General features: G+C 40.1%; 1 protein-coding gene and 1 long non-coding RNA gene across 2 annotated transcripts; both read right to left on the bottom strand.

Moving 5' to 3' along the window:
- Positions 1–560: 560 nt before the first annotated feature.
- Positions 561–1,167, bottom strand: LOC112186219. Its single transcript, XR_002930687.2, has 2 exons — positions 1,112–1,167; positions 561–950 (listed from the first exon to the last, which is right to left on the bottom strand). It is a non-coding gene; the product is annotated as an uncharacterized LOC112186219 (long non-coding RNA).
- Positions 1,168–1,970: 803 nt separating this feature from the next.
- On the bottom strand, positions 1,971–4,305 carry LOC112186218 (nudix hydrolase 3). The gene is made up of 5 exons (XM_024324582.2): positions 4,279–4,305; positions 3,357–3,517; positions 3,071–3,239; positions 2,107–2,190; positions 1,971–1,994 (listed from the first exon to the last, which is right to left on the bottom strand). The coding sequence occupies exons 1-5, from the start codon at positions 4,303–4,305 to the stop codon at positions 1,971–1,973; spliced, it is 465 nt and encodes a 154-aa protein (XP_024180350.2).
- Positions 4,306–12,308: the final 8,003 nt, after the last annotated feature.

The following is a 12,308-nucleotide window of genomic DNA, read 5'->3' as shown; positions in this document are numbered from 1 at the left end:
ATGCGGTGGAGGGAGAGGAGGTCGGAGCACTTGGAGTGGGATCATAACCAAAAAATAATAATAATAATTGGGAATTTGTTAATGGAGAGAGAGAAGAGAGGAAAAAGACATTTTTACCCTTGATTCAACGTCAAAATTAGACGGATGGACCTATTGGTCCAAAATTAAAAGATGAAAGAGTAAACGTGTGAAATTAAAAGTAAGGGACTAAAGTGTTTTTCAGGCAAAAGTACAATGAGTAAACAGTATTTAACCCTTTTGGTTTTTAGTTGAAATTTGACTATTTTAACTATTTCAATTAAAATATTGTGGGTTGAAGCTCGATTAACAATAGGATCATCTAATAAAGCTTGATTAACTCAAGTTGGCCGCTGAATGTACACAAATTATTACATAATCCCGAATCATGGTACACCTTGTGATCCGGGTTAATATTATTGGTGCATATGACATGTACTTATTGTTGATTGGTTCTCTTAATTTAATTTTTTCTGTCTATTTCACCACATACAATGATCCCTACCAAATTCAAGTAATTTTATTGACCCGAACCAGCATGCACCATAGAATAATTACTCGAATGTACATTGAAATCTTTCATTCTTATTTTGCAGGTCGGTCTTTTAACAAAGAATGGAAGACTATCACCAAATACATTAAATATTCATTTGATAAATAGTGTAATGACTGGTGACTGTTTGCATCAACTGGAGGACCACTAATGACTTTGTTTAATAGTAACTAGTCATGCGATCCATCTTAAATCTCTACCCTCGACTGAGTTGACGTATCTCAGCGAGTTGTACAAATCTAGGCTATTGCTGATACATCCATATATCTGCATCCTTCTGTGTCCCCAGATTGAGAGTAGCTCATAGACACAGCAATGAGAATTGTAACCACGAACCAAACTCATGATGTGTGCGGTTGAAGGTTTCCCGTCTTGTGATCTGCATTAGCTTACAGTACAAGAATCAGGAGATTGTCAAATGTCAGAATATATGCAACAAAATAAAAAAGACGTCAACTAATGTATTTTGTCATTAGTCTCAACTTTTGTCATTACTAGCATCAGTAAGAATGATAGGCAGCTAAGTAATAATGATGATACCAATTTAGTGATTTTGAATCAATATATTCTCAGCCACCGGAAATCTGGGAAGTGGGAATTATATCCACCGGTCCCTATAACATACAAAACAAGAAACAGTTAAAAACTGTTTGATATCATCTGTTGTGAATCTTCTAATATGTACAGAAATGGAAGGCATTCAAGCACCTAAAAATTTCAGCTCCCTTCCGTGAGAGAGGGAGGCACTACAAGATTTAAATGTAATGAAATTTCATCCGGGTATTATCATATGACAGCCTCCTACTTGTATGTTTCCTTAATACTTCACACCACTGGCAATTTTTTATTTTTTTTTCATAAAATTGCATATAACAGTGGTCTTACTTCTTGTACTCATTTGTTATACCTGAACTTTTTCTAATCGTTGCAAAGCAAATTTTAATGGGGGTCTATCATTGTCCAGTGTTTCAGAAGAAGCAATTTTGCAGCCTCTTTGTCACCTTTTGCTTGTATGGTAAGTATCTCCTTACTCAGGCTCTCAACCTCACCTTCAACCTATTACAAAAATATTAATAATAATAACGTCCAAGAGGGGAGAACAATTTGAAATTGAGGCAGTGATACCTTATCAAAGTCAACAGAGAATGTTTCATCAGGATTCAAAATAAAGGCTCCTTGCTTGTACAACCAGTTAAACTGCAATGCTTGTCCTTTTCTGAGAATATATAGCACGTGTATATGAGATTCTTGAAGCAAATCAATGAAAGTAAGTAGGTAAAATAATGTGCATACAAAAACAGATGGGGAAGGATGAATAGCTAGCTTAACCATGAGCTTCCTCAAGACCGAAACAAACTGAGTGGAAGCATCCAGCAAGAAAAGAAGCATACATGCATTTCTATAAGCTCTTCGGGAGCAGTTCCTAGATCCCCTCAAACAAACAAAACCAGTGAACAAGATGGCACCACATATAAGCATATAGAATGGCAATTTATGCCACTTCTATTTGAAAGAAGGCACTACTCAGTACTCACCTTGTGGATTAGGAATTTCAGTGCCCAAAGGCCAACTATATCAGCTTTTGCTTCTTCCAAAGCTGAGTGGAGTTCTTGCAGTTCCTTTATCAAGAGATGCAAGGGATATCAGATTTGAGATTCAGAATATAGTGCATACAATGTTCTTAACTTTCCGAAACTGGCTTCTATTTTTTATTGTTTTCTGTCCAGCTGTTTTAAAATGAAGTAGAAGCACAACTACGCACTTATCAACAATTGACAAGAAGTCAGCAGAATATCTTTTCCTAATACAATCCTCTAAATTAGAGTATCTAATATATACCAACAATCCCTCCATTAGTTGGAGGATTTACATACAAACTAAAACGGAAAAAAGAAGAATGCAAATAGGATCTTCAGGACATACTAATAACAATGTCACATGTTCATCAACAATCATCCTAGAAAGACTGAGTTCACTATATTGCATATTGCATAATATAAGCAATCTCCTCTATCTTTATCTTGGCTGTTCTTTTTGAAGAACGAATCAGGATATTTCTCCCAACTATAACAATTTGAGCATCTGGATGACACCATGTGCCTCCGCAAACATGGCATGTCTCACCACAAAACGAGATGACATTGCTTCAACAATACAAATACAGCATATGTCTTCACAAAACTACTAAGGCGTGCATCAAGTGCCTAACTGCAATGAAGAATCATAACACTGTTTGGCCTAAACTATGCACACACAGAGACAAGGACATATAGATGCAAAGGTATAGCTAGGCACTCCAACCTCAAGTTCCATAAGTGCATCCAGCTTCAGCAGTTACTAGCAATGAATCTTTATTTAACCCCCATATGCTGTTAAATATATTGAAACTAAGTTTGAACTTTGAACAATAGTTTGATTTTACTAAATGAAAATCTAAACAAGTTTTCAGACTAAATGATAACGAACAAGCATATGGTAGTTTAGAATTTTGTAACTGACCAATCTCACTGTAGACTTTCTACCATTTGGAAGTGTTATGGTATGAGGTCCAATCCCATGACAGCATTCATGGAAAATTGTGTGAGTGAAGAAGGATTCAAAATCTACAAGTTCTTGTTGTTCCTTTGTAATACAAACATCAGCTATAGGCGGAAGAATATGTTTGAACCTGTTTAGCATGGGCAATTATGATGCTATCTTTCCAACACAAACGACGAAAAATTGGAAAATAAAAAATTGATATATAATCTGTAACAAACATAGAAACTTTGGAAAGGATATTTACTTGGTCACTGAGATATTCTTAAGCATGACCATAGATGTTCCTCGATCTTTTACAATGCGCTCATCATTTGGTAGATTGAAAGCAACAGTTTGAGGGCCCTTTACATCCTGAGGTAAAATATAAACAAGAGCCTCCTTATCTGCATCTTTGAGTCCTGTCAACTGCATAATAAAAAAATACAAAAAATAAAAATCATGTGCAGAACTTCACTTTAGAACCTAAACAGCTTCATTTTAAGGGGAAAAGTGTTGTAGGAGAATTATAATTGTGTCTATTCATTGATAATAGTAGCCCTTTAAATAGAGAGTTACAAGGTACACAAAAGGTAAGAATCCGAATACAATTGAATACCCAGAACCTCTTCCTATTACAAACTCTAAACCCTAGTTTGTTGAGGCACACATTATGTCGACATCCTTCAACACTCCCCCTTGTGCCGCACAAACTTGGTGATGACACTTTGATCGTTGCCTCGTTAAAAACCTTGCCAGGTAACAAAAACAATGTGGGACGAAAATAACCCTGGTCGAAGGACAAAAAGAGCACAACACGTCCTTCACTCTTCGAGATCGAACATGTAGACATCATGCCTCCCCCTGATGTCAATATCTCCCCCTGATTGCTACAATCATGGGAGTTCGGATAACTTTCTCAATCCGATGCTCTTCACATGTTTCTCGAAGGTGGATTTAGGTAACGACTTAGCAAATAAGTTCGCTACATTATCCTTAGATAGGATTTGGTTCACTTCAATATTGAGAAGTGCTTGTTGTCATTTTGATGGAGGGGAGGAGGAGCACGAAAGGTGGCATTTTGCCTTGTGGGGTCCGATCCCACACTTCCGTCATTTCTTTTCTCTCTGTAGGGATAGAACAAGCCCATATCAATCGTACCTCTCAATATCGAAAGATTGTCTTTATACCAATCTAATGGCATTGCGTTGGCGCATGGTTATATCCAGCCAACAAGTTCATAATAATTGAGGTGTCCGGTCTTGTATTGTGCTAAGTACAATAATGCGCCTATTGTACATAAGTAAGCACTTCTGCTATTAACACGTCTTCATCATCATCCCTGGGACGAAACGGATCCCTTTTAGGGCCAAGACTACATACGACCATGGGAGTGCATTTTTGACTTTATCAAAATGCCTAAGCATCTATTGACACAGTATACAAGTTCTGAATCTAGACAAACCGTGTTCTCCCAAGGTCCTTCCTCTCAAACTCGGATTTCAGGTGTTCAGCGGTTTCCCTTAACTCTCAAGGGTTCCAATTATGTTTATCAACATAAACCGCGACAATTGCAAATCCGGAACTTGTCATGGAAACGTGTGGGCATAGTTCATCATATCCCTTCCCAATCAAGTAGTCATTTTAGTGATCATTTCAACCTCATTGCAAATACGCTCCGTGGTCTAGAGCCACTTGACTTGGGTAAATGAAGTCCATAAGAACCTTCATTATATTCCGTATCTAGATCCCTATAGAGATATGTAGTGACCACATTCGTAAGCTGCATGTTCAGTTATTTGGAAACTACCAAACTGACAAGGTAGTGGAGTGCAATGACATCCATTACGAGAGAATATGTCTTCTCGTAGTCGATTCCAGGGCGTTGTGAGAAAGCTTGGGCCATAAGGTGAGATTACCATCTCTTTTTCTCATCACGCTATCTAACGAAGACCTATTGATGTCAATGGGTTTTATGTTAGGAGGTGTTTGCATCTCAGGCCCGAAATCCTTCCTCTTCGTTAGTGAATCCAATTCAACCGGGATCGCATATTTCCATTTAAGCCAATTTTCTCTATGTTGGCATTCTTTAACGGAGTAAGGTTCGATGTCATCGGTCTCAATAATTCCACGTCCTTATGTACACTAGTGTAGTTCGTAGAGATCTCAATATTCTCAGGAATTGGTTCTAACATTGAGGTGTCCCCCAACGATGTCTCTTGGACATAACCACAATCCAAAATATTCTCATGAGACGGATTTTGAGTATCAATGATCAATGGATCAAGTTGTGCCAAACTTGCTCTCTTCTTAGGGCGAGAATCCATCGAACCTATGGGTCTTCTGCTCTCTCTAGCAGAACCCATGGCCTATGACGCCATTATGCCATCTTTGTGGCGTCACCATACCACCATCCATGGTGGTGTTGCCGTACCCATCTTCTCTGGGTGGCACTATGTCCTCTTGTGGGGACATCAATCCTTGCAGACATGTTTGCAGCAGGTATATGTGATCTCGTCACTTTTAGGGGATCAAGATGAGACATAGTAGAGACAGACCACGACAATTCTTGTCGTTCTTGTTGATCATTGACGTTCTAATCTCCCTCTAACGATAGGAAGACTGTCTCATCAAAGTGACAATTCGCAAATCCAGCGAAATAGAGATCGCCTGTCAAAGGTTCTACATAGCAGACTTATAGTTGGAGACTTATGTCTAGCAAATATATATATGCATTCGTTGCAATGACTCATATTGATGTGCTGTGGCGGCGCAATTGGCACATGAACCGCACACTCAAATATGCATAAATACGAGATATTTAGACTCGAACCCAGTCACTAGCTGTAACGCAAATAAAAGTTGAGTGGATGCTATGAGTCGTAGACGAATTAGCATAGCTGCATGTGATATTGCATAACCCAAGCGGAAAATATTGGTGCGCATTACCAAAGTCCAGGCTACCATCGTAGTCTTTTAATGGTGGCTTTTCCGCTAGACCAATTGGGAGTGTATATGGGAATATGATACTTGATATCAATACCCAATGATATGCAATAGTCATCGAAAATTTTCGATGTAAACTCTCTAGTATTATCAGTCAAATTGACTGAATGGGATGGTCTGGGTAGTGAGCCCGAAGCCATATGTTATGTGCTAGGAGTGTAGTATAAGCAGCATTATGAGTGGATAATGGCACAACACGTGACCAGCGTGTTTGCGTATCAACCAACACCATAAAACATCTATACGGTCCGCAAGTTGGTTGATCAAATCTATAGAATTCCCTTAGATTCTTTGTGAGAATGAAATTATTTCTTCAATCTCCTTTGCATAGGATGGTCTCAATCCTAAATAACAGGCTTTACAGAACGAAACATGAGCCTTATAATCAACCAATGAAGGTTTTGGTTAAGCCACAATGTCACAATGGACTTGAAAAGTAGGGAGAGGAGTTGAATAAGAGTTTATGGTGTCAATGCCATGTATTTGCTGCAGGGGGTAGGCGGCATGGCCGGTCTTTGCACAATCATGGCGCCATGAGGCGCATGTGCAGCTCCTCGAACCAATTCTTGGTTCTTACTTTTCTTCGTTCTAAAAATGGATGTCCGTGTAAAGTCTTTAATACACGGATCATCATGACAGAGCCTATATGTGTCAGAATCCCATAAGTCATCTCTCATGACATGGTTGGATTCAATAACTTGAATAGTGGTTGCATACAACCTACTAGAGCGACACATAAGTTTCTCTAATACCCGTTTATGTCCATAGTCATTAGAGGTGATGCAAAGGAACTCTGTCCATTCTCATAATGTGTTTCCACATGAAAACCATTGGCTCTTATATAATAAAGTTTGAATTAAGGTATGTCCAAGACATTAAGTAAAAGAATTGACACTTTATTAATAGCCAATGATTACATCAAAGTTTCCAAAATCTAATCCAAAATAAAATCAAACTAAGACACATTGTAGTCACTCTATCCGTTTGGTAACTCCAATCAAATATGACCAGGAAAGTAGAGAGAGATGTTCGTGGAGCAAGGCTCTCTTAAGTACCAATAATCTCAATGACTTTCCTAGACATCACATTTTATTGGGTCCGCCACATAAGAAAAAGTTAATACAATTGTCATTTATTGACTAAGGCATATTGCCATTACAAAAGTTCTTGGAAAAATAAAAGGACTAATCTAATCAAAGTCTGCTACATCCTTATGCACTTCATCTTCAGCTTTGAAGTCCTCTATGGGGAGATTGACATCTCTACCATCTTCTTCTACTTCTTCTTCTGCAAGGTACACTTCTTGCTCCCTCAGGTCCCTGTATGCCCTGTATCTTGCAGCTAAGTGCTCGCTTACCTTGCATTGCTTGAACCAATGCTCAATTAATCCACATCGATGACACACTTCATTGTGGTTCCATCCCTTTAATTGAGGTGCACGTTGTGCACGTTGCGGGCATTCCCTATGAGGTTTTGTGCCACCACCACGACCCATGGCGCCACCATTACGGCTAGGGATACCACGACCCCCTCTCCCACGTGTTGCATTACCACCACGTGTATCCACACCAAACTTGCTGTTTCCTTCCTGGTTAGGGCGGTTATATGGGCCCATACATCCCTCATGTCCCTCATTCTTAGGGTACTGCTCTTTGCGCCCCTTTGGGTACATTATAATTCGCCTCATGAATGCTCTTAGTTCCAATAGGCCTTGAATTATAATTCCTCACGAGTATTTTATCATGTTTCTCAGCTACAGATATAACATTGATAAGCTGATGAAACCTCATGATCCGTCCAGCATTGACTTCAGTATGGTATTGCTTTGATCCCACAATGGCTGAAACAGGGAAGGTGGAGAGAGTTTTCTCAATTAGCTCTTGCTCTGTGACAGGTTGTCCACAAAACCTTAACATGGATTGTATGCGAATAGCTTCTGAATTATATTTAGCTACAGACTTGAAATCAGCAAAGCGCAGATTGTTCCATTGAACCTTCAAGTCAAGGAGGATGGAATCTTGGACATTGCCAAAACGCTCTTCTAGCCCTACCCATAACTCTCTTGCATCCTTGATCGACATATACTCCAATCTGAGTGCCTTGTCCATATGGCGTCGCATCAAGATAACTGCTTGAGCATGCTTTGTAGGTGTTCGCACGAACACAAGATCCGGGTTAGGTGCCTGGATTATGGGTAATATTCCCTTTGAAGTGAGATGGTTCTCAACATCGGTTAGCCAACTGTGGTAATCCGAGCATGTTGAGTCAAGCATGGGAAAGTCGAGTCTAGGTTCATTCAACATCTTGGTAATTTGAAGCTTTGCTGCACGATTCTTTATACACGCACGTGTTAATACAGGCGTGTAGCTAAATTAGGATCGCCGGAATCTGGTCGGAAATTGGCAGTTGGTGGGCTGCCTTTCTCCCTTTCTTTTTTTTTCTTTATTTCTTTTGTTTTTTGTTTTTTTTTTTTCCGCGGCCCAGGCTTGCTCACCCCCCCTCCCCTTTTTTCTTTTCTTCTTTTCTTCTTCTGGGCCCATTCTTCTCCCTCCTTCTTCTACGCGTCTTCTTCCTCTTTCTGTTTTCTGGGTTTTTTTTTTCTCTCTTTCGACAGCAGGAGTTGCTGCTGCCTTGCGGGGTTGTAGATGCAGGGGCAGCAAGGAGGTAGCAGCGTGTGCTCGGGCTAGTGCGCAGGTGTGCGTTGGCTGGTGAGCGGACTGGTGCAGCAGCAGTAGCACGCTGGCAGTAGCAGGCAGCGACGAGGCTTGTGGGGGAAGCTGGGCGAAGGGATGCAGTGTGTAGCTAGCGCAGGGGCGCGTGCGGGGATCAGCAGCAGGTTGCAGGTGGGTTGGCAGGGAGCAGTAACAGGTTGCAGACGGGCTGGCAGATGGCTGGAGATCGTGCGGCAGATGGCTGGGGCAGCAGGGGCTACGGTAGGAAGCTGTGGTGAGGTTGGTGCGTGGAGCTGCAAGGTGAGCAGCGGGGGGCAGGGGCTGCAGGAGGCGTGGTAGGGTTTTTTCTTTTTTTTTTCTTTTGGGCTAGGGTTAGAACTCGTGCTGATAACGTGTTGTAGGAGAATTATAATTGTGTCTATTCATTGATAATAGGAGCCCTTTAAATAGGGAGTTACAAAGTACACAAAACGAAAGAATCTGAATACAATTGAATACCTAGAACCTCTTCCTATTACAAACTCTAAACCCTAGTTTGTAGAGGCACACATTATGTCGACATCGTTCAACAAAAAGAACAAAAAATATATATTGAGAAGAAAGAAAGCTCGAGATCGACATCGAAAGGTCGTCTACTCGTACTCCACTATGGCACTATAGTCATGAAAGAGCTTTAGCCTTTTTTCATTTGCCGAAGCCAGTTTAAATTTTAATTAACAAAGCAAAGCACCCTGCTGCAGACGCTTATCAATCAGTCTCTCTAAACAACATCTGCCGTAATTTTGATGCCACCGCCCAGAGCAGAAAAAAAATGATCATCATTCTTTCCTTAAAGCTTACACATGACCCATCCATCAAGAAGAAAATAATAACTTGGCCTAGGGGGAACCTCGGCTTTCCAATTGACCTCTCAGGAGTAATTAATGGGGCATCATTAATTACTCCATTGTTATCAACGAGAGGGTTATTAAAAGACCTGAGAATTTTCCAAATCCAGCTTCTAACTTCTAATATTACTCCATCTTTGAGTTCCAGCATTGAAGCTACCTCCCTTATTCCTCAATTTTTAGATTTTGTCTTAAATTGAAGTCTCAGCTCATATGATAAGAGTGCTCAGTGGTAAACTTGTTTAATGTTGTATTTTGAAACCTTAGTAATCTAACAGTCTTGGAAAACATGATGGGAAGGGGTAGGGAGAAAGACTATAAAATACACTACGCCATGATTACTGAGTCAATACTGCCCAAGTACCAAAAAAAATTAAAAGAAAAAATGGAAGAAAATAAACATATAATGAAGAAAAATAATATAGACGTAAGAAATGTTAAAAAGACGATACACCTCTAGATTGAGGGTAACAAGAGCATAACGTTGGAGTTGCTTTTGCAGTGACCACAAACTTCGAGCTGTAGTGTTCTCCCTGTAACTTCAACAAATTTTCTGACTTAAGTAAAGACTGACTACCTGTAAAGATCTCCCATTTGACATTTAAATAATAAATAACTTGCATAAGCATGTAATTTTTTTGATATTAAAATATATAAAGAAGTAGATTAGATGAGTGGCTGTTATTTTTTTTAGATTAAAATAACTGTCAGTGCACTTGCACTGTCGATGCATACAATCCTCTCCAGAATTTATTTTGGAGATTTGGAGTTGTTGCGGTATCCTTGTTAACTGCTGCCCCTTTTACCTTGTTTTTGTTGTGCTTTTAATGTGCTTTGAATATTTTCAAATCTTTGAAAAACGAGTGCTTTTTTATGGCAATAAGTGTCGCTCTACTCGAGCCAATAGGTGACGACCTAGTTGGTGAGATTTGCCCATAAATAGAAGTACCGGGGTGAGGGGGAGTATCCCAAACATCTGTTGCTTTGCTTTTCCTCCTCGTATTCCTTTTGCTTCTGAAATCTGGGCTTTTAGTGATAGGCAATGATAATGGTGTTTGAGTCTGGTGATGAAATATCAAGCCTGGATTGAGTCTGATGACGAAATCTCAGGCACCCTCATCTTCAGTATCCCACTAGGGTTGGTCTCATGGCGCTTGTGGGCTGAAGTTCTTGAGCTGTACTACAAAAGGTGGAGCTAAAAAGGGCCCAATTGTGAGCATGGTTCCCCAGTACCACGGCGATGGCGCGACGGTGTTTGGTGGTTACAACGGAGGCGGTGACGCACGTTACCATCATTTTGGGCGATGTGTGTCTTTGTCCTCCGCGGTAGTGTTAAAGGCAGAGTGGTACCAACCTTCCAGTATCTTTGTGTCTAATTGTCGTTGGTCGAGTTGAATCTTCTCGAGTTTGGATGGTGGTGTACTACCTTGTGCCTCGGGACCGGCCTGGTGTGGTGTACCATTCTACCGTGGCGTCTGGATTGCTAAAGGTGGTAGGATTCTTCGAGATCGAACGTGTTGTTCATAATTTTGTAATATTATAGTGTACCCTTTAATTGAGACGGAGATTATATAGATGGTGAAATGAGAAATTGAAATTTTTATGAGATTTGGCTGTTTTGTACGTCTACGTTTAGCCTCATTTTTGGTTCCTCGCGTGTCTTCCTCAGAGCCAATTCTCAGCTGTCTTTGCCCAAATGATACCGTCGGTTTGTTTGCTCGACACAGTAAAGAAAAGAGTGAAGAATTAAATCAAAACCTGGGCACAAACTTTTCACTTTTAAAATCGCAACTGAGGCGAATAGAAGAAAGAAGAACAAGAATAAAGGAGCTTAAAAACTGCTTCTTTTACCGTGAAATTGCTCTCCATAGCAGCCCTCAGAGTCCACACGCAGTCCACAGTTTCAAGCATAGCTCGTTGACTGAGAGAGAGCCATGGGCTGTTGGAGCTTTTTCTTCACCATTATAGTGACCTCCTCCGTAGCTCTAATCATATGCAACATAATCATCTCAGCCAATTCTAGGCCTAGGCATGGTGCAGTATTAGGCCCAAACCGCAACCAATCAGCTTCTTTCGGTTAGACCATATTCAAACCACAGCCGCATTTTAAATGGGTTGGACTGTTTAATTAGGTTGCACCATTTTTTTAGTGCGGTTTCGGGTTGGGTCCGGTTTATTTATTTTCAACCTGATATTAAGAGGGGAGCAGGGTTTGATCGGAGAAAAAGGATTGAGAGGTCGAGAGTGTGGAGCAGGGTTTGATCAAAGAAGAAGGTTGAGAGAAAAGCGTTTTGGGAGCGGTGAGAGAGAAGAGAGTTTCAGTCTTTCAGAATAGAATGTGAAATGAGGTCATGGTGTTTAGGAATTAGGATTACTAGTGGTCAGGTGCACTCAAACCTACATGAGCTTGGAATTGTAATCAATCAGAAAAAGATATATTAAAATTTATACTAGAGTAAAATTTAAAAAAATGCGAGTTGATGAGGTGCAGGACCTGCAGGTTAAAATGGAACTCTTCTTCTCTGTTAGGTGTGTAAACAACATTAAAAAAATCCTTACTAGCTATAATCAACTTAGGCTAACTAGACCTGGTTAGCGAAGTAATATTCTTCTTTCTTTGTGTTTTTGAAAAAAGAAGAAAAAAAAATTAAATGT

The sequence above is a fragment of the Rosa chinensis genome, chromosome 2, assembly GCF_002994745.2.
Source record: "Rosa chinensis cultivar Old Blush chromosome 2, RchiOBHm-V2, whole genome shotgun sequence".
Classification (NCBI taxonomy): domain Eukaryota; kingdom Viridiplantae; phylum Streptophyta; class Magnoliopsida; order Rosales; family Rosaceae; genus Rosa; species Rosa chinensis.
This window is presented reverse-complemented; position numbering and strand designations above follow the sequence as displayed.